The sequence below is a fragment of the Aythya ferina genome (genome assembly GCF_964211825.1).
Source record: "Aythya ferina genome assembly, chromosome: 2".
NCBI lineage: Eukaryota > Metazoa > Chordata > Aves > Anseriformes > Anatidae > Aythya > Aythya ferina.
The window spans coordinates 135,266,378-135,289,845 of NC_140297.1; the positions used below are offsets into that span (position 1 = coordinate 135,266,378).

Consider the following 23,468-nt stretch of genomic DNA (forward strand, 5'->3'; position numbering starts at 1 on the left):
TTAAGTTTGAATAATAATCTTTATTTCTTTATTAGTTTATTTGTAAAAGGTACAATGTAATCCTGAGCTACTGCTTTTATACATTTAGCATCATACAAAGACAGATCATTTACAGTTTGATCATTTACATTTATTGTGCTCCAAAATCCATATCTGAATAGCATTTTGTCCTTGGAGAAACACAGATAATTTAAATTACATGTATCCCTGAAACATCCACATTAATTTACTCATCCAACCCCATTATCTAAATTACTACAGTCTAAATTACTCAGGACATTCCTTCTGAATTTAGCAAAAACTTGTTTAAAACTGTAAAGATGAGCAGTGCAAGAACTGGTCCCTCAATCCTTTGTGAATACATCATTAGAAAAAGCTTTCTGTTTCCGTATTCTCTTATTAAGTCAGTGCTAAATTGACTAGATGTACTTTGAATTACTTTGGAATGATCCAAGTAATGCTCATTTTCTTACTACAGCAGTAGATGTGAATTTACAGTGTCTCCCTTTGCAGTGACCCGTGCATAACTCTCCCAAAGAGGGAAAATCTGACATGATCAAAGGAAAGTAAGAGGCAACCCATCACCGCCTTATAGTCACCTACATGACGCTGGAGTATTTCTAAACAAGTCATATGAAATGCTTCCCTTAGACCCTGTAAAGGAACTTGCACAAGTAACTGGAGTTCCATAATCCGAGCATGGCTTTTAGGATTTGCCAGTTAAAACATAAAAACAAAAACCCACCAAAATCCCAGGATCCTTGAGAAGAAAGCTTTTATCCTAACTGAAATCCAATCCTGGATAAGTGGAAATTTAATTGGACTACCAAAAGAGCATCTCTTTACCTGAAAATCTCAAAGCATACAGTGTTTACAAATGTCACTCTAGCAACAGTGTCACAGTCTTTTGAAGTACACTCGTAACTTTCATTTCCTGAATAAGGTCACTATGATCTTAGGCAAAAGATACAGTAAGCAGTTCAAGCAAAATGCTTATTGCTTAGGTTTTAAAGCAAGCCACTTTAATGTAATTTTAGTTAAAACGTTAAGTACAAATGTGAAGCTACTGTAGAAACACTTATAAACACTCTCGCTTTTGAATTCTTACTGATCATCTAGAAAAATGGCAGACTGATTTTAACATAACAAAGGAAATGTAAAACTTAATACTGTCTGTTGAAATAAAATTCAACACCTATAAAGACAGAGTTATGAACATGTAAACACAGCTTTAGTATTCAGAGCTAGGGAATCTAGCAGCAAAACAAACTAGTTGCATATTATGTAGTGCAATGAACATTTGTTCTTAGAGACCCCCAGTCTTAGAACTACTTTGAACAGAATGGAATCCTTACAGGAAAGATTTAAAAGTGTCCAAGATGTAATATCCAGAATTACTAGATGCTCATCTGCTATAACCTAACAATTTCTCTATGCAAAACTGTGCTCTGGATAACTGACTTTTATGGCTCCCCAGTAGCAGGCTCGGATGAGGCAGATTAAACCTAAGAGATAAGCAATAGCCCAAGAAACATACGTTGCATGATATCTCCTGGCGAAATCTTGCGTACCAACCTGAAAAAAAAAAAAAAAAAAAGAAAAATAAACAGTGTGAAACAGCACTACCTGCTCTTCAGGGAAGAAACAGTATTAAAAAGTATTTCAGCATCTTTTTCACTTTGTTAAGGATCAATCAAATATTTTATTAGCTCAATTTTATGGTCATAAAATTGGATTGTGATCATGAGCTTGGAAGGGACATCAAGAGGTCTCTAGTCCAACTTCTTGATCAAAGCAGGGTCAGCCAAATTGCTCAGGGTTCTAATTTGGTTGGGTCCCAGAAATTTCCAAGGATGGAGACTGCATAAGCCAAGCCTCTTGGGCATACCTCATGAGGAAACATTTTGACCAAATTCAGTAAGGTTGTCAAAAAAAAAAAAATATTTATTTCTGGCTGTAACTGTTTTTAGTAGGAAAAAAAATGGAAAAATCCTTCAAAACTCATTTACGCTCACACACATAAGTTATCAGGTTGTAACACAAGTTAGAGGTATAGAGAGAATCACACATGAATCCAACTAATGGCATTTCCCAATATTTATTTTTGTGACTACGGGGTAAAAAGGTGGCTCTAATAATCACTACTAGATACTTCAGCATGAAGCAAGCCAGACAGTTTTCTAAATAATAGAATAATAGCAGCATGAGTCTTCTGTAAATATTTATATTGTAAATACAATTTGTTACTTTTATTTGTAAGTTACTTGTAAATAGCTTATTATCTGGTTTTACTCCTTAGAAACATGTATTTTCCTTTATAATTTGTACAAGTTCTAACTCTTTTGGAGGCTCACTCCCCTCCACTGCAGTGAGACTTATATTCCTGGCTATGCAGCAATATGTATTTCTGGAAACCTAGAAGCTTTAAGAGCCCTAGTGAGATCAAGATGTTCTGGTATTTCTAAAAAGAAGTAAAATTATTTTTCATAGAAAGATGAAAAGTCCAATTTAACACCAGGAGGAAAATAATCTCCAAGTGAGTGAAGATCTTTTAGGAACATTTCATTTCTCTAGCTAACTCAGATGATTAAGTCCATGGTTTTAACAGAGATGACAAAAATACACAAATTTAAGAGGTCTTGCTCAAATCCAGGGAGCTCCTCTGCACCATTGCAAGCATAAAGCAGTACATCACTCACAGTTAATCCAACTCCAATGAAGATGCATATCATGCCAATTGTAATATATGCACAGCAACGTCTCCGAGGCAGCGCACTTCCAACAGAAGAACTGTTAGAAAATAAATGGCACATTAAATTCAAAGAGAACCACACAAAAGTATCTTCAGTCTAAAAGGAGGGGAGGAGGGGAGAGAATGGCAATACGTATACACCATTTTGAGTTTATGGAATTGAAGGGCAATTCTACAATTTTATCAAACAGTGAAGGACAGTCTACATTTGTTTAAAGAAGCACAATAAATGAAGATGCACAAAAGAAAAAAATCTCAATATCTAGATACTTGCAACAAAGAGTAGTAACACACCTATGGTTTGTATGCATCCACATCCAGGATTCACAGTGCACCCAGGTAAGAATCTTGAGTAGTCTTTGGATTGCAAAACCCTTAAATTTGCTTTGAAGCTTCAGTGTAGGTTGTAAGACACTTTTTAGTCTTTTAATACATCAATACACATCTCTAATATCCACTGCATCTAAGCACCAGGAAATCAGTTCTGCTGCCCCTAAACGTCTGAACAATAACAACCTGCACAATTTATTTACTGGAATATTTCACTCAGTATTGTGAATTGGCTAAACACTACCCCATTTCTTGAAGAGCAAAAATGAACACACAGACAAAACAACCTCCCCCCCAACTGTTTTAGTCAGAAACATGACAAAAACTTTTCAGCACGAGGAATTCCTTAGACATTTAAGTCAGTTGTAGTAACTGTAAAAATCTGACAAGATATTTTTGCTTACCAATTTTCTTTTAGTTCTGCTGCAAGCTAAATTAGCTGTGCAAACCACTGCTGGCAACCAAGTTAAATAAATCCTTGGGAAGTTCTGTCACTCATCATCTAGGCTACAAACTCCAAGAGAGACAGCAGTCTCTGCCTACTGCATTAAACAAACTATTATAGTGCTTCAGCTAAATTGAATATAAAATGCTAATAAAATGTTAGATTCTTCACTACAGGTTAGAAAGTTTTGGCTAGAAGCTCAGCATTGGTTGACTTAAGGATTATTGGTCAAGCATTTCCAATCACATATAGCTACAGTAATGAGGAATATTACTTGATTCCCTTGAAATACAGAGAACTGAAGAAGCCAAACAGATTGAGATGCTTTCATGTAACATTTATGATCTGTCTTTGAGGTAGTTTCAAAGCAACCTGAAGTATATCATCATCATTAAAGTACTTGCTCCCACTCTGGGAGATTGGCATGCCTTTGGAAATACTGGGATTCTTGTACTGTGTTCAAAGATGCAAGAGAAAGTCATTTTCATCTCATGATGGTTCAACATATTTGAGATAAACATATAACAGAAGAAAGCCCTGCTGGACTAAAGTAGCGCATCCATCATATGACTGACCAAATTTCTGGCTCCAATTACTTAACCACATAGTAAGGCCTCATATGCTTTGCATGTGACTAGCATTTTTTAAAGCATTCACCTTAGAAAGCCTTCAAATAGAGTGACTTAAGCAGCTTTACTCCAATTTTATTCCTCTACAAGGAATTTCTAAAATGCCCCAGGGAAAAAAAAAAAAAAAAAGAAAAAAAAAATAGGGAAAAAACTCGAACTAGTGCACACAGGTTGAGCTTCATCTTGTAAGGCAAGGGTTGCACATAGGTATTGCTATTTCCCCAAGTGGAAATTCCCTCACCCTGATCACTGGTTAATGGTCACTATCAGCAAGAGACAAATCTTAACACAGACATACACACACAGTTCCCCCAAACCTCCTTAAATACTTCCACAGCCATTCTAGAGGAGGAATGTGTTGTCTGATTCCAAGCTGCTGAAGGAAAATAAAACCAACCAGAAGCTGTGTAAAAGGGAGTCAAGTGTCTAAAAATTGAGTTGATGAGCACTGAGCTTGCCAAATTGGTTGTAGGTTCCTTCCTCCTGCAGAACTTGCCAGCTCAATGCTCAAAGTTATTTCCATTATGGAGCTGGATAATTTAAAATCTGTAGTAACTAGCCAGCAAGCTGGTAGAAACATCATGGTTAACACACCTAAAACATGCATGATATTTACTGCACTCCATATTTCACAGGGAAAGTTCATTCTAGGAGAGAAACCTTCACTTTCAGAGCTGTCTGACTTATGATCCTGTTTTTGTAATCATAGTAGTGAAGGCGCCATGTTTATTCTCCATCCATATTTCTCTCAAGCTTTGCCCCCTACTACCCATAAAAAAAAAGGTGAGGGAGAAATGTCCTCAAATGATGGAAGAAAAGTAAAAAGTCTTCATTTAATTTTAACTGCATTTTTTCCCTCCTACCGAAAGTTGAAGTACAAATATTACATTTCTAACATCACATAATAAACATGGGAATATTTAGCAATCCTGATAAATTAGGAATTTAGTTTTCAGTGATACTAGTCACTGGGCCACTCTAAGTATTAAAGTTTCATTCTACCTACCTCAAATTAGACACACAATCATACGATCTAATTTTAATACAGAAAGCTGAACCATATCCCAAAACCTACAAACTGCACTAAGTTTGACAGTCACCTTCAGAAATAACAGAACTAGGGTCAAAACAACATTTTTCAATAGCAGAAGCTGTTTTCATTGTGTGACTAAAGAGGGTGAAGACACCACAAAACCATCAAGAAGGCAGCAGTCCACCTGTCCAGAGAAGCTGTGGATGCCCCATCCCTGGAGGTGCTCAAGGCCAGGCTGGATGGGGCTTTGGGCAACTTGGTCTGGTGGGAAGTGTCCCTGCCCATGGCAGGGGGCTGGAACTGGGTGGGCTTTAAGGTCCCTTCCAACCCAAACCATTCTGTTAATCTAGAATCCTGTCTTACAAAAGCTACTGCTCAGGAAGCAGAGGCACCTGCAGATCTTCAGGCAGCAGTAGCAGGTACAGGAGACACCAAAGCCAATTAAGCATCAGGTGGTAACAAGCAGAAAACCACAAGGGACCGAGTCTATTAAAGGAGTGGCCCAGAAAAGAACAGAGGGCCTCTTTATGTTCCAAGTAATAGGAGTTATTACCACGATTTCAGATGTGCCTTTAGGAGTGTTTTTAAGAGGCAAAATCAAAATGCCAGTATTTTGAAGGTGAAAAGCACTGCTGGAACTAGAGGCTGCAATAATGCCAGAATCCCAACCCCTCTCTTGCTTAAAGGTCCTGCAGGTTTTATGGAGGCAAAATGATAGCAAAATCAATATGGGTTCATTTTCTGTGGGGAGGTGGGAGAACAGGCTGACAAAACAACGGGTATTTTGAAACACACAACACTACAACAGTGAAAGAAACACTTTAGCACCCTGCTCTCTGGTCATCGTCTATATGATAAAATAAAAACCTATGGCAACAACTTCCTCAGGAACTACCTTTGTTTGTCCTGATGCAGTAGGTAATGTGCATGTTGCCATGACTTCCACAAACACCTCACCCACATTGGCATCAGCAGCTTTGTAATCCATCTCCAAAAAGATTTGGTCGGTTAACAAAAAAGTGATTATAACCTGCATTACAGCTCATTTCCTACATTTCCTAACAATTTTTTTTCTCTTTATTTTTTTTCCTTTTTCAAAAGCCATTTGCAGAGATTCACTGCAGTGTAAATTTGTGGAAAAAGTCACAAAGAGTATTTGAGAATTTCATTCTCAACAGATACCTTCTTGGAAGCCTTACTGTTGCAGTATTTGAGGTGCCTTTTGTTTCAATCTATACTATCCTTGTTTTAAGTGACAATCCACAACTGGTTCAACAGAAGAAACAAGCACTTTTGCACCTGACCCGTCAGCTACTAATGAAGAAAGTTTTGCACTAGTTGGCAACACCCCAGGTTCCCTTCTGTGTACCTGGCTACAGATACAGTGACCTTGGACAAAGGGCTGAGAGAAAGCAGCAGGTCACTGCGGTTGTTTATTCCATCACCATGGCTCAAAGTTCTGCCTCACCTACGCTGTGCCCTAAATCCATGCATTAGAAGTGTTTATGCTGCTGGAAGTGCAGAGCTCCTGGCCATCACATCGCAAAGGCGGGAAGAGACCAAGCAATCCATTCAAAGTTAAATTACAGTATTTAATGATTTGCATCCTCAGTTCATGGATAGAAAAGGTGATTTGTTAAAATCTGTTTTGTATTCTGCAACTCAGCTGCTGCTTACGCTGTCACTTTCCCAGGCTGCACTGCAGAGATAGTCCAGTTTTATTACATACACACAACATGCTTTGCACTTTGAAGACAAAATGCTAAGGGATCTTTGACTCCAGCTATCTTTTAAAATCCAAGTAATATAAATCAACAGCAGGCAGGCCAAGAGATCACATGGTGTAACTTTTGGGAAGAGGAAAAAAAAAAAAAACTTCCCAACAGCAACAGCCCCAAACGTTAAACAGCAAATTAATTATTCTGTACTTAAGGACAGTCTAGAAAGAAAGATGGCATGAGGTTAACTGTCAAGTGTTAAGTGATAAAAAAAATAAAACATTAACTGCAACTAGTTCAAAAACAAACAAACAAACCCTACAAAGTATCAGCCCTTCCCCCAGCCCTGAAAAGGAAAAAACTGAATGTGACTGCAGCCAGTAAAAACAAACAAAAAACCTGCAAAGTAATATCTCATCAAGAGCCTGAGTTTATTTGACCTCAGCAAACTCAAACACATGCACTGTTCCATACCCAATCACTTACACCCCTGAGGTCACACATACCACTACGAAGACTTCGCTATCAAATACTCTGCTAAAAGATTTTTATCACTTCTGAAGTCCGAGCTATGCCAACAGCTGAAGTACATTTATTCTAAGCCTCCTGTTTCCTAAGGGACCTGCTAGTTTCCCTTTAACACAACTGCAGTTCTCTGTTCCCAATATATTTGCTCCTTTAACTGGAACTTGGACTTCCCTATCAAAGGAAGGCAAGTTTGTAAATAAATCGGCAGGATAAGGAAGCCTCTGAAGTAAGATCTTTAAGTTGTATTCCACACACTATGGTTGACATTCCATACAAATTTAATATTGGTACTGTAACATTTAAGATCAACACTATTTCAACCTAATAATCCATATATACCAATCCAATGCCATCCTCTCCTAAAAATGGCAAAACAAATCTTCAGAAAAAAAAACAAAAACAAAAAAAAAAACGAAGAAAACAAAAGCCAAATAAAACCAGGCCATTTTATAGCTCTCATCTTCTAATTTTTCACTCACAAGGAATACTTCCCTCTTACTGAAGTAATAGCAAAAAAAGTAGACGAGTTATTCCAGTTTATAAATATTAAACTCACAAACTTAATAAGATGCTTAACGTAAGGTAGTCGTTGAGTTTATGAAATCAGTAAAGCCTCTTTGAAATTAAGACAAGCTTATTTCCTTTCAGTCATTCACAATAAGACAATTCAAATTCTACTTTTAAACGCGTTACCTGATTAACTGCATGAAGCAGGAAAATTTCAAGGATGAAAGAAAAAAAGACAAGACGAAGAAATCCTAGCCTCCGTTAATTTTAGCAACCCATTTCTGTCTATTGTTAGCAGCTTATTTTTTACCTCTGACAAGTCAACCAGAGCACTTTAATAAACGCAGGTTGGATTTGTCAGAAGTTACCGACTCATACATACAGTGGAAAATTCATGTGAATGTAACATGCTGTTGAGCCTTGAAATTCGTATGAACATGGCAAAAATAATCAGCATGACAAACAGACTTTACTCCAACGACTTCTATGGAAGAAACTGGCAACTTATTTTAAAGATAGACTGTGCAACCTTGCTTTCGGAAAACTTACATTTTTTTGCAGTGCGGGCATTTTGCTAGCGTGTTAAACCTCAGTTCCATCCACTGTAAAAAGAAAAAATAAAAAGGTTGAAAAACTGGCCTGAGAAAATGTTTGTTTTACTTCATGCTAAACGTCACTGTGAAAACATTTTTGCTTCTCAGGCTTTCTTTGACTTGTTTCTTGCTTTCCTCCGTAAATGGGGTGCCCTTTTGTCAGTGGCAACGCAGGATTACGATTTCCATGTGAAAATTTCCCATGACTCGTCTTAGCATTACAAGATTCACTTGACGTAATGTGGTTTCAACCACAGGCACAGTATGGGCAACAAAATATTAATACAGTTTTTTTTCTCTTCCAAGTCTACGATCATACCCTGAATCAAAATAAATGTGTTTTCTTTGGCATAATTACCGATAGATTCATTTTCCCATCTTTCCCCAACCATTGCATCACTTGGGAAGACTGAGTTAAACATTGAAAGATTAAAGAACAAGGACACTTATTTTCTAAAATATAAGTTTTACACAAATGAAATTAAGAATGCTATTGACTACTTAAGATAACATCTTTAAAAGGTGATACATAAATCCATGCATCGTACAGTCACAGCCTTCCATGCACAAACTAAAGTCTCCCTGGGAACAGCCTTAGCAGAAGTAACACCTAGCACTACGCCCACCAAAGGATGCAGTCATGTACCTGTTCAAAACCAGCAATATTTCTTACACTGTACTTTGTGGTAGTTTGAGTATTAAGCAGCCATTTCAAAGATGTTTGCCTCGAACAAGAGGATACCATCCCTCTTCACTCTGTAAATATTTATAGTGTAATTACAGCTCTTCCCTGCTGCCTTTCCCAACTGGAGGTAGTTAGCACAGTTCCCTTGTTAAGCATAATTCTCCCCTCCCCTCATAATTCATGCAAGAGTCACACTGCAAATTGCTAGCACCTAGAAGCTATTGCCCAGGATACTGAAGCCTCCATTCAGATCCTCCTTATCTCTGTGAGAAATCAGGAGTCAGTCCACTGAAGCAAATCGTATTATTTTAACTGCTACAAACACAAATCAAAATCAGAGCCCATACACACAGGCCCCAGAGAACATGGGACCTGGCTACAGCACAGCACCGAGAACAAATTTACAATCTTCTCTGCAAGCAAACAGAGGATGTAGCCTATAATGCCTAACTGGTACCAGTAGGTTTTTCTGTGAGCAAGGATCTGGTTCATAATGCTTACTGTACATTTTCCTGCCTCTATCCCTCAGTTTTAATTACTTCTAATGGGGAAAATTCTCCACTGATTTTCCCCCTGGTTCTGGACAAGGCAAGGACTCAGCCAAACTGATTTAACACAGTTCGGTTTGATCCCTTAAAAGGATAAAATGAAAGGTTCTGTAGTTCTGCTCCCACCTGAGCATCTCATCTTATGAGCATTAAAGCTAATTCCTCTGGCAGGAATGTGGGAGAAGTTGATTGTTTACATGCATCCATGGCAAAAACTACTCTCATTTCCCTTAGGTGTCCTCAGTGACAGTGGGTAACGTGCAGTGGTCAGCACCAGAGATAGCACCAGGCCTCTTCAGCGATGGTTTTTCAGCTACTTAAACTGCAGTTCCAGAAATAGAAGCCAGTCTAAATCCAGGGCTTTCATTTTGCATACCTGTAATTCAACTTCACTTCTGTTTACTGTTTTATTCCAGAGTAGGCAACTGTATTTCCAAAGTTATTCATTAATGATCTTTCTATGGTTTTATTTAAGATTCCGTAGTAATTATTAACCATAATCATTAATGGATATAGACTCAAATGCATTTGAGCTTCAAAAGCATTTATATTCTGTTTTCCTTTCAATTTACCTGGAAGTACCAGAAGCACTAACTTTTATGATGCTTTCTGCACACACAGGACATACTCATAGAAAGAACAAAAAACGTGTCAACATTCAAACTACAAGAATTCAGATCACATTATCAGAGTAAGGAAAGGTCATTTAAACGTGTCTTAATTCTTGGAGTTTTGGTGTGTTTACAAGTAGCTTAAGTTACACTTATAGCTGGTATTTTAATGGACATGTCCGAGTGCTTAGGAGTACCTAACACTGTTTCATGGTGTTAATAAAACTTGAGTTTAGATACATGAAAATTAGCAATATAAACTGCTCCCCCTCCAACTGAAACACAATAAATGATTACCCAAATTGCCAATTAGGAGACAATTATAGAGATCTCTTACACATTTCAACTGGGGATAAAAATGAGAGACATCAGGTGGAAGAATTACAAGAATATTAAAAAACTTTTTACCTTCTGAGCCTGGATTAGTTCTCAATGCATTCAGTACATGACAAAGTGAGTGAGTGTGGCTTTTTAATTGACTTACACAGCTATATAAGCACATACAGGTGTTTCTGTCAAAAAAGCACCTCACTCAACTCCAGTGCCACCCCAAGATTCCCTTAGGAAAGCAAGATACTTATGCAAATTTAAATTCTTTAAAACATTAAAACATTTAATTTTTTTCTATTTTTTTTTTTTGGTAATTAAATTATTTCAGACTATTTTTGTATTTGATTAGTTTTACCAAACCAAATTGACAGAGCACAGTGCTTATCCCCCAGCCTGTGCCTTATGCAGCCTGCTCCGACCTTCAAGGGTCTCTGGAAGCAGAAAGGTCACAGGCGGATGGGGGGACAGGCCCCCCACTCCCACCTGCCACCATTTCCAAATGCAGCTCAGCCCCCTGATGGCTATAAATCAGCAGCAGAGCCCCTGGCAGAGGGATGCAGGGAGTGACTTACTGCTGGCAGGAGCAATAACTCAGCCACAGAACAAGTCCACAAGCTCTCAGAAACGCCCAAACCAGATCAAACTGAGATTTAGCACAATGGTTAAACTCTTGTCTTGCCCTCCATTTCTATTCTACCACTTTATCTACACGTCCAACTTTGAAATCTGCCAGAAACAGTGGAAACTTTAACACAAATAAGGCTCCTATCAGGTTATCCAAGAAAAAAAAAATCTGGTGAACAAAATGCAACTATCATAGTTCAGCTACACCATCACTTCAGTGTTAATATATTTTCCCAGTTGAGAAACTGCATAGCGTGCTTTTAATAAGCTAAAATGAACAGTATGCACGTGGTATGAGGGAGCAGCCCATAATTATGCTTTTTTTTTAATAACAAAAATAACCTCTTTGAAAGGTGGTAAGTTGATACTCTTACAAGAGAGCACAGAAAAAGCAACTGGCAATTTGCCTTTCTCATCCCAGGCATTCTAGCTTTGCCTGTCTACTACATTTATATATAAAGTTTATATACATAGAAAGTTTATATTAAAATTATATACATATATAACATTTCTCTCTTTATACAGAAAGTTTTTATAATATATATAAATACAATTTTAATGATCTTACTGCCAAGTGAATCAAAGGAGGTACCTTATGGAGTTGCTGAGAGGTGCATCTAGTGTTACGTATTTGCTTTACAGTGTAGAGATGCCAACGTACAGATATACCCTCACAAAACTCAAATTTCCAGGTTTCCTAAAGCACTGCTACTATGTTTTGCTTCCCCGCTCACTCCCAACCCCAACTAATTTGATTTTTCCTAATGAAAAATGTTCATTTGTAGAACCTTAAACTTAGTAACAGAAAAAGACTGAAGCAAAGAAAAGTGGGAAAGCCGTATAAAGTAAAAAGGTTTATTTCATGCTTCTCGTAAGAGAACACAAGCCTCGTATTTTTAATGATTTTGAGGGCTTCTTTTTAAAACACTGTGTAAACCAGTCTTACTGGCAGGTAGGACTATGAATTTCAAAGTTATGCAGTTCATTAAAGCAACCATCAGATCTGAAGTCACATGCACAAATTCCCAATCAGAGACCTTAGCTTTTTAAGGCCTAATCTGGTAGTTATGCACAATACTAGCCTCTTGTGTTTTTTTTTTTTTTTTTTTTCCTTATGCTATCCTAACTGTTCACAGAAGAATTTCACCTAAAGTAGTTCAAGGTGTAAACTACCAAGTTTACTTGGTCTCTCTGCAGAGAAAGAAAATGGGGCTAAAATAAAAACCCCATGCTTATGAGAGCATCCAAAGTTAGGCCAGCAACTTACTAATGAGATTTTTACTTCAGTGACTCTGACTAATTAAAAAAAAACAACAAAAAAAAAAAACACGATTAAACCATGGAGATTTTTTTTTTCCTGTTAACAAAATAAAATTTAATACCATAACTCTTTTACAGCATTACTTTTGCCTATGCAGTTTTAAAACACTGCTAAACAATATAACTACATTACAAAATAAAATTACGACTTTGTATCAGACTACAGTGTTTATGCAAGTACCTAAGGTGGTAATAAAAAAAATACCTTCAAAAAAAAATACCTTAAAAAAAATACCTTCAAAAAAAAAAAAAAAGCCTCTCTTCCACAGGTCCAGTAATTTTCTGTTAGTAACGTTAATTAGTAATAATATAATATTAAAAATAAGTTCACATGCAGATTTGCATTTAAAAGAAATAAAAGCAAACAGAAAACCCACTCCAGCTATCTCTAACTATAGACTTCTTCAGTAGGGCTTATAATAGGATTAAATATATATGTTTCTAGAAAGAATTTCTCAAGCATCTAATGGTTTATCCCATACTACATTACTTGTAAATTCCCAACCAAATTCTTATTTCCCCTTTAAAAAAAAACTAAGAGCCATCTCTTGCTCCTTGCATTCTTCACCTATCATAGTAATTAAGCCGTTACTACACACCCCACTGAACCATAAGCCTGATGCAAGGATTTGAAGGAACACGGCTATTCCATTACAGAACCTATCACTTTCCCTCTCTGCTAATACAGTACAACATGCAGTGCCACCTTCTAAGCTTCCCTTTTCCTTTCATGAAACGCACTCGAGTATTCTCTGGCCCTTACATATCTTACAGTCCTTTGTTTCAGGAGCACAACACTCCAGTGATAAATACAGGTCATTCAGCTGTATCACTGATCTTAGCCATTTCCCATAACAAAGAAAACTGACACACATTTCAGCACTGCTAGGTAATAAAGTTAAACCTTACTTAATGCATCGCAGAGACTGTTCCCAACTCAAAATTCAAGTACAGCAGACCCTTATTCATATAAAAGAAAAAAATGCCTTTGCAACAAAAGAGTATTCTGCATCCTTCCACTACAAGAGCAGGAGAAACTTTCAGGCTTGGATATAAGCCATAATCTCCACATCATTGACAACTGACAGACAGATTAATGGTTTAGTACTATCTATAATCAACAGAGTTCAGGGTCCCATGCAGAAAAGGCAGAAACTATGCCATCTTAGCCACAGCAGAACATAGCCATCATTGAGAATCCAAACAGAACCCAATAAGTGTAACTTCCTCTTCCAGCACTGTCAACTCTTGTACCACTGAGTGGAAACAGTGACTTTGGGCTTTACCCATGCATGCACAGGAAAACCAATACACATTTTCTTGAAATGCAAAGATTAACCAATACAGACTAGATATCCACAGCAATATGAGCACAGAAGAAGCTTTAGTTCCTCAAAGATGCCACAGAGTGAGACAATACGTTCTTAGAAGTGCTTACAATAGCCTGAGCAATACCATGTTTTGGTGAGGATAATCTGGTGCTTTACTTACAAGGAATGTATTTCCACAGTGCCCACACACCACTCTAGTTCCATCTGGTTGAACTGGCAAGGCAGGCTGAGCTGGCTGCTCTTCTGGGATCAGCATTACTGGACCAAGAGTAATGATGCGTCTACTGTGTTAAGAACATTAAATGTACACGTAATTAAGCAGGCAAAAGGATGATGCACTGAAGCAATTAGTTCAGACAGTCACTACCAAATATGTTATACTTTTAAGCTACAATAGTGTTTTGGTTTTTTTAAAGAGATTATGGACCACATTTTGTTTTTTCTCTAAGGTGTCTTCATTCAATTTCAAAAACATTCTTTCACTATCAGCTACACAAGCCAGAACCCTGTACAGATCAAAGACTTGTCATATGATGGTAGAAACACTCCTCAGGAAAAAGAAGTCTTAATAACTAGGCTGAGCAAGCCTGTGAAATGGAATGTACATGCCTATGTGAAACATGTTGAAAGAGTCCCTGCTCTTTCATAATCTAACTCTTCTTCCCAAGTCAGATTCTGCTTCTACCCACACTACTGATAAACAAGTCAACATCAGCAGGTAAAAACACTGTTCAAATTGAGTGAATTAGAGGAAAAACACCCTATTTTGACTATACACAATTATTTCACCTGAAGGAAAAAATTAGTTCGTAAGCATTTGCTTTTATGTTCAGCGCATTTCCAACTTAATTACACAATTTGTCATCCAAAATGACAGTACCCACATTAAGAAACAAAAAGCAAAACAAGGATCAGACTTCCTACCGTGAAAAAAAAAAAAAGGGGGGGAAAAATGAAAGTATTATTTAACTTGTACTACATCTTACCTACTCTTATGCAACCAACATCATAGGCTGGACGGCCTCCCTTCAGACTAGAGCCTTCCATTTACAGCATACCCCCCAACTCTTTGCTTCAAACTACTCCAATTTTACTCGTCTTTTAATAAGACAAATACATAGGCTATCTTAGGAAAACTGCTGAGATGCAGTCTTTCAAGAAGTATTTTAATAAAATTGGAGACCTTCTGCTTCAACCTGTTTACCACATGTATGATGTATTATGACCGAAGTTTCCCATGAACACTTCTCCCTCTACAAAAAGATTCCCAATGTTATTGGTTTTCCCTAATACCATAGTAATCAAAAGAAATAATAATAAAAAAAAAATCCTCCCCCTCACCCCCCAGGTTTCAAACTATGATTCAAAACCAGAAGAGACAACAGACTGGTAACTAGGGCACTCAGTGTGGTAGTCTCTATTCAAGTATCTGCAGACCCAGCTTTCATTTCAGTTTCTCCTATTTGGGCTGCAACATTTGAAAAAGAAACACTCCTACCTCAGTGGGATCTTTAACACTGTAAGCTCAACAGTAAGAATGCCCACTATGGAAATCACACTCGTTTCTGTTCTAAAAAATATGTAAATTAAAGTTGAGGGCTAAGAAGAGATTGAAAGCTCAGTGTAACAGAAAAGAGGGCAGGACTGAAGCCAACCTACTACTTCCTTTCCTGTTTCATTCTGAAATCCCCACTCTGAATTAGACAAAGTGAGCAACCTGTGCATTTGCAATAATTAATTTTTCAGGAAATTATGGATGTTACTCTTACCAGTTTGGTCTTGGACAGCCTATCTTCCGAGAGGTATCCTTACAGATAAGAAGACAATTACACTGACATCTAACATACTTCTTCCCTGAAGGAGGGTTTTTGATTGGCTAAACAAAAAAAAAAAGCACAGAACACACATGAGAAGTCACAGCAATTCACTTTCTTCCTCTCAAAAGTACGAGAAAACAGAACAACTTAAGACTGACAAGATCTTCTTAGCAGTTTATTCTTAACAGAATACAGTTCCTCTTATAGATGGAAACTTGTGAGTCAAGAAAAAAAATCAAAAGTTTCCTCTACCTCCCTCCCCCCCAAAAGAGGAAGAAGTGAAAATTCCACACAAGGACATTTCCAGTAAAAAGAAATTCCGCAAACTAATGGAAAAAAGCATTCGTATTTTAGCAATAAAGAACACAAGTCTTAAGCTCATATTTAAAAAAGAGAAATGAACTGAAGTAGTGGTATGTTGTTGTGTTTTTTTTAAAAAGTAACATCAACATATCCAGAAATCCTCTTTGCCTGGTTTAATGGCTTTATTTAAAAGTGAAAGGATCAAAAGTCTGGCTCTCAGTTGCTAACAGAATATGCAGACTTAGCTGAACTGTCATATTATTTTGAAGTATATTGAACTCATCTTCTTCAAACCTGGCAGTCGAGTTTCTGGATCTCTTTCATACTGAAAATCACAAGTCTCAAAACATGGACAATACTGTGGCCTGCAACATTATATATTGGCAGGGAGAGTGAGTATTACTGGCAGGTTCTCTACTCTTGCTTTTAAAAGTGGAAAAAAAAAGTTTTCCTACAGATTTAAGGCGTCTTTTTTTTTTCTGGGTATAATTTAAAGTGCTTTTTCTAAAATAAATATAATCCAGCATTTTGCAAGCAAATGCCCCCAGTAGCTCCGGAGTGCCTCAGTATCAGATCCCCAAACTAAAACCAGATAGGAAAAAAAAAAAAATAGAGGCAGAAGCTCAAAAGCGTTAAGAAAAGAGAAGGAGGAGCAAAAAGGCCTGTGATCACTACAGTAAGTGGAGCAGAACCTCTAATTTCTATGTTTCAAAATTGTTGTATAGTGGTTTGTTAGCATGCTAACAAATTGACCGAGTAGAACTTCAGGAAGAAAACACAAATCCAGGGAAAAGTGTGGGTTAGTTACTTTGTTTCTTCCAGTCTAAAAATAATTGAAGTCTTCATCCCACTAAAAACCATTTCAGAAAACATTTTACCCTTCCTTATGGAGGAGTAATTACTTAAACAAAACCTTTGCTTTTTGTCCCCTGCCTCTGAATGACACCCTGCTGAGGTGGTCAGACAGCATGTGAAGGTTTGTTCTAGCTGCTAGTTATACCAGCAACCCTTGAACTTGCACCCTAGTTACACTAGCAGTGGGTTGCACTGACAGGGCATCAGCAGGGATGTCAGCCTGAGGCTCACCCTTTGTAGGTGAGGATGTGAATTCTACGAGTGACACTGTTCAGCTTCCCACCGCTTCCCTCCACAGAAAGAAAATGCTCAAAATCATTTTTTTTACCGTAGCTTCATTGCACACTGTGCACTTAACCACATGTTGGTGTAGCTTGCCATCCAAATTGATTAGCGACTGGCACACGCGGCAGTTAATTACAGGAACACCACTGGCGTCTGGACTTGCAATGGCAGTATATGGAGGTGGAAGCTCTGCTGCAAGAGATCACGAAATCTCAGGTGAAAAATCAAACGGGATCCTAAAACAGATGGCAAATACGGTCTCTAACAGCCACAGCCTCAAGGAAAAAATGAATTAAAGGGAAAAAAAACATGGAAGCCATCGATTAGTATAAACATCAGACAAATATGTTTACTTTCCCCAAATTCTGTGTAACAGTACATCACTCACAGCTCTACATAAAGCGTATCAGTAACACAAAACCACCATAAATCATCACAGATGGGTAAAAATAAGAGTCCTGTTAAAGAGGAAAAAATATGGAAACGAAAAGATCAAGGTATTTAGCCCCAACTAGCTTAACACTCGGTGTATACTTGGCATAATTAACAGTGGACTCCCAGCATTTAAAAAAGAAAAGGTGAGGGCATACATAGCATATCCTACAAGAGACCAGGCCATCTCCTGGATGGGAAATGCTCCTTTTTTTGAGGTCCAACAAAAGAACACCTTGAAAATAGATAAACTGAACCTTAAGAGCTTCTGCTTTCAAGGGCTCCAGATAGTTTTGTTGACCAAAAGCCAAAGTATGAATGCACAAGGGGGTTTTTAGTCACTTAAAACAGAGTAACACAACAGAGAACACAGAAGCCTTGTGTTCCTGTGGAAGAGCCAATTTCAGCTCCCGAGCCCACAACAAACCAGGGAGAAAAAGCTCAGGATCCTTCTCGGTTTAAGAATCCTTGGAATGAAAACAATTCCACATAACAAACTCTCACAAGCCTACTACCACGGTTATTTGGCATGTAACAGGTTTTATTTCATCAAGTTCAGGGTTCTTCAGGTAAACAAATATGGAACAGGCATATTTAGTAGTTCATAGTTAACTTTTTTTGAATATTAATTTGTAATTCCCTGTAGCCTTGGACATCAATAAATTATTTCAGGATTACATCCAACCAGCCATTGAAGTCTTCACAGAAGTAATGAGAGATTAGCTGTCTTTCAGCTTATAAACAAAGCAGTATCTGCTGAAGTGGAGGTAAATCACAGGCTACTATCACAACTGACAAGCCCAAGCATTAAATTTAAGCCTGTAAGGAGGCACACATCCCTCCTGGACTCTATTTTAACATCATTGTTGCAAACTGAATGGATTTAAGAGATTCCATCTGTCCTTAAGATCCAAAACACCATCACAAAGCTTTACAGCATCTTCATTGTTCCATGCTCTCTTTGCTACTTGGTCCACAAACAATCCAGCCCAGCACTTCATTTTAACTCTTGCCAGAGACAGGTGGACATCTCGAGGATCTCAGAATAGCATCCAGCATGCTTGAATTACTTCAGATGAGACACAAAATTCACTTATATGCAGCAATGCAATCCTGATGTAATCGCACAGACTGATGCTCCACAACTTGAGATAGGGAACTTCACACCTTCAGCTTTGATATCGTGGCTGCAGAACCCAGCATCCTTAAAGAAATATCAGGTAACAGAATGTTCTTCTGATTTCTTTTCTGTTTCTGGGAAATTACAGCACACAGTTGAAAAATTTTAAGAGCAGCTTTATTTTGCAATACCGTGATAGTGGATTTTCAGTACGAGACTGCCACATACAGGGAAAAAGATATAGCAAGGCACAAAACACAAAAACAGGAAAACAAAACACAAAAGCAAAATAACAACAACAAAAAATATCAACCTATAAAATAAAGCAAACATACTTTGCCAACCAGAAACAATCTCAAGCCCCTTACATTATAAGAAATGCAGAAAACAGTTCTGAAATTTAGACAACCGGAAGAGCAGCATCTTAGCTGTAAGTCTTCAAGTTAAGGTTGCTGCAAGGGGCTTGTTAGCCATAAGCAGGCTCCCTGACTGCTTCTGCAGCCAGCAACTGGTATGCTCCCTGGCTACAATAAAAAAGGAGACAAAACAAGGAAAAGGCACCTTCTCCAAACTCTGTCAAGAAATTACAGTTCAGTCCCAGCTGCCAGGTCACTCCTGTAAAGCAACAAACAGGTTGCAGACCTTCTTTGCTTGGCTCTCTCCATTTACAGTGAGGTAGTTTTCAACTCCTGGCAGCGGGGCAGAGGTAAGAGGCAAACAAGGGTACTAGAAAGTGGAGGGAAAAAAAAGGAATATCCCCAAGCCTTCCAGCTTTCTGTGATCCTGGAATACTTTAAGAATCTGCAACTATACTCTTCCAGGTATTTGCAAGATTCTATACCCTCTTTGTAAGCAACAACTCTTTGGATTTTGGAAGTTGGTCAGATAACGCGTGCAAGCACCGAGACAACCACTTTTCCAGCCTCATACTGGAGCTGCTTGGCTTCCAGGTAAGCAGCCTCTTCACTCCTGTCCTGCTGTCTCAGCAGATTTACAATAGCAAGCAAATAATGGCTGCTTTTCAGGGTGGTGCTGCAGCAAGTAACATTTGCTACAGAGCAGAAAGCTGGAGGTATCTTGGCACTGCAACCTTCGTGTTTAAAGACTTGCACTTGGAAAAGCTCATAAAAGAGAAATAGCAAAGTGCTAGTGTAAAGAGAAATACAGTGTGTGTGTGGGGGGGGGAGGAAGCTAAAAAGGAAAACAAAGGAACTGTCTTGTCTCAGCTTTCTGCTCATTATCCCTTAATAAAAATGCTAGCCACTTTCAAATCATATTAACATATGTACTTGGTATGACTTTTGTCTCTGTTTTTTCTCCTCTTTGGCAGCTTAAATTACAGGCTAACATCTAAAGGAACAGTTCATGAAGGTCCGCTATGCTGGATGTGAATGGTTGGTAGACAAATTTCACATATATGCTGGTGTTTCAGAATGCATCTAATGAGATACTGAATGTCAGTATTCTGCTACTGACATTCTAGTTTATTGCTATGTTACCATTTTTTTCTTCTAAAAAAAATAATAAACCAACAGCAATTAGATCAGCACGAGTAGCAGAGCGCCCTGCCATGCAGTACAGCCTACTCTAACTTACAATTCTCCCATCACCCTCACAGGACAGAGAGATGCAATGGAAGAAAACGCATATTCATCCTTAGAAGATTCCAGTACTTGGGCACTTTCCTCTTTTGATATTCCAAAAGGCAGAAGCCACTAGGAACTGCTTGCAGCTTACCTTGGTCAAATAGAAGTGAGTTTGTTGTTTTTGGAGGGGTTGTTTTTTAAATACAGATGCTTTATGCTGACTTGGGAGGGGGTGGAGGTAAAAAGTTAGTGACCTATGTCAGGGACTGGTAGTTAAGGACTGAAAAAGCCTGAAAAAATCAAGACAACTGGGGAAAAAAAAAAAAAAAGCTGAGTAACATAATAATTACTCTACTACAGGATGCAGAGCTGATGGTCCCTGCCTTTGTCCACGTGAAAAGTTTCTTAAACCCTGTTCCCACATCTAAAAGATTTTTTCTTTCTTGCTGCCATGGGCAGGAACAGGCCATGTCCAGGACTCAAGCGCCCAACCACCCACCAGCTTACGCTGAAAAGGGTCAGCTGGGTCTCAGCTCAGCCCTACGAGGGAAGAGGAGACTACTATGAAACCACAGGCTCTCTAATTTAAAGCTCAGGATTACATATTGGGCACAGCAGATAATTACAAGTATGGGGATAAATCTATTAGCGTACATTCAGGTGGTGGTTTTGGGCACTGAGGGCTTCTTCCTCCTTCCTCTACCTCTCAAGCTCCATGATGTTCTGGTAGTGTCAAGAAAGGAAGCACTGCAGACAGGCTTTAAAAACAAACTATTTCCCCATGAGGATGCTTCTTCACCCTGCTTGTGCTAGGAAAAGAGATAAAGACTGCCTGTTAGCTAAGAAGGCTCTTTAGCTGGCTCACCTATGGACCTTCTTTCTCTACGGGTAACTAGTGCATGCAAGTATAAAGCAAGGGAACTAGGGCTACTTGGTCCAAGTGACCCCTTTGCAAAATTTTGCTTTGCAGATGTTTTTCTTCAAGTTTTATAAAGTGGAACGTGTGTACGTATTTGTGTACATACATATATCAAGTGGTACTAGGTCCAGTTGCTTGTGAACTGATTAAACCAGAGATTCTAAACTTACTCCAAGTTTGGTATTTAAAGAAAGCTTTACAGGCCCTCCTCGCTGAGAACAAGCCGCTTATCTCAAGTACCACACCCAGCCACTGCTGCCAAATTAGTTAACAGCAGTTACAGACACAGCAGGGCAGGGGTACTAACCAAAACGTGCACGTGGGGTCCAGTTTATTCCTAGGTCACACATTTAAACCCAAGTTTAAACATGAGTCACTGATCTGATACGTTTTCAGCACTTTTCAAGTATATAAAGGCTTTTTTTTTTTTAATAGATTGAAACGTATACAAAAGTAACAAGGATTCTAAGAACAAAAACATTGAGTAAGGAGACTTCAAACTACAGTGGATGTCTGGAATTTTTAAACTACAAAACTTCAGGGATGATGGCAATCCTACACAACTTCATTGAAAAACAAGAGAGTTTTGTTTTTTTTTTTAATTATTTTTGCAGTTTGGCACTTCTTTGTGCAAATGTAAGTTAACCAGTCACAGCACTAACTGAAGTACATGTTCATATCAAGCCAAAGAGGCCTAGCTGGCCACTTGTTTAAATATTATTCAAAAAAGCATACGTGCTCACTTGTAGCATTCTAGTTACATACATATGCAATAGATCTATACAATTATATAAAAACCCTTGAGAAATAGCCAACACACTGGAGCCAGTGACAGCAGGACTGTAATCTTACATTTCAAAGGCCAGTAAAGCTACACTAATCTTATTCAGTCTTCAGTGTCAGCTTTGTTTTCCTTGATTTCTGCTGTGAAACGTTTAAGTGGATAAAAACATATATTAAAACTGAAGGCTTACAAGTCACATTAAGCTTCATAGGTAAGAATTTTCACCTGTTTGCTAAACATTCAACATCGATCAACAAGATGATTTCTGTAAGTCTGCAGAAGAAAGTTAATACCACATCATTTTAAGTCCAGGTTGCAGATTCGTAGCTATGATAGCTGGATCTGTTTAAGAATAAAGCCCCAACCAACTATGGCCTTGAAACGAGTTTGCAAGGACATCCCAGTGATCGTGGGCATGGACCACCACGCTGCAGTGGGCTACCTTCCCACCGTACCCGGCTGCCAGGGCACAAACCCATCTGCTGAAGCACTCAGACGATGGCCAGGGATGAAACAGCGATTTGGGTGCTGTATTTGCCCTGCCTGGACGCCTTAATGCCGTGCCTCCCCCAGTCAGCGCCCTGCAGCTCGCCCTGCTGAATCCAGGCACTCCGCACTAAGCATCTTTGACTTAATCCAGCTCCTAATTAAAGGGAAAACCAAAGTCCCACAATTACCTCGCAAGCTCCGACCTGCGAGGTGGTTATGAGGCAGACTGGTCCGGACCTGCTCTGCGACTGTAAGCGTTTATTATTGCTTTTTTTTTTTTTTTTTTAATTATTTTTTTTTAGGGAACCCAATCCGGCTCAGCCCACGGCCTACCCGGCCCACACGGCGTTACTGAGCGGGGGTCCCCCACCTCCCCCAGGGCACTGCGGGGGGCTCGGGGCCAAAATGGGGGGGACCCGACCCCGGTCCCCCTCCACCCCTGCCACCAACCCACCCAGGCCGTGTCCCCGGGGCCGTCCCCGCCTTACCTCGGGGGCTGGTGTCCGGCAGGTAGGGCGGCGCGGTGGGGGTGACATTGCCGGAGCTGGGCGCCGAGAGCAGCGGGGAGCGCTCGTCCACCCCCTCGGCAGCCATGGCTGCGGCGGGCACGGCCCTCCCCGCTGCCGGCGTGCGGGCGGCCGGGCCGGGGAAGAAGGAGGAGGAGGAGGAGGAGGAGGAGAAGCAGCGCAGAGGAAGGGGCTGGGATGAACGGGCCGCGGGGAGGAGAGAGGCGGGGGCTGGGGCAGGCGGCCCTGCCTCCGCCCGGCCCCCTCGCTGCCGGCCGGGCTGGGCCGCTCGGCTCTTCTCAGCACCGGCAGGGTCCCAGGAGGGTCCCCGGGGACCCCCACCCCGACCCCGGTTGTCCCCAGAGGGGCTGGGGGCTGCCCCCGGCCC

The 23,468-nt window shown here is 39.3% G+C and overlaps 1 protein-coding gene across 2 annotated transcripts; it reads right to left on the bottom strand.

Annotated features, from left to right (window-relative positions):
• On the bottom strand, positions 1-23,236 carry PIP4P2 (phosphatidylinositol-4,5-bisphosphate 4-phosphatase 2). Of its 2 annotated transcripts, none has more exons than XM_084507593.1 (7): positions 23,063-23,236; positions 17,288-17,436; positions 15,754-15,860; positions 14,145-14,268; positions 8,492-8,544; positions 2,700-2,790; positions 1-1,575 (listed from the first exon to the last, which is right to left on the bottom strand). In XM_084507593.1, exons 1-7 carry the CDS (start codon positions 23,166-23,168, stop codon positions 1,432-1,434), a joined length of 774 nt encoding a protein of 257 aa, XP_084363719.1. In that variant the 5' UTR covers positions 23,169-23,236; the 3' UTR covers positions 1-1,431. The 2 variants fall into 2 exon arrangements, with proteins under 2 accessions (XP_084363719.1, XP_084363720.1); XM_084507594.1 differs by having other exon boundaries at positions 17,288-17,433; positions 23,063-23,230.
• Positions 23,237-23,468: the final 232 nt, after the last annotated feature.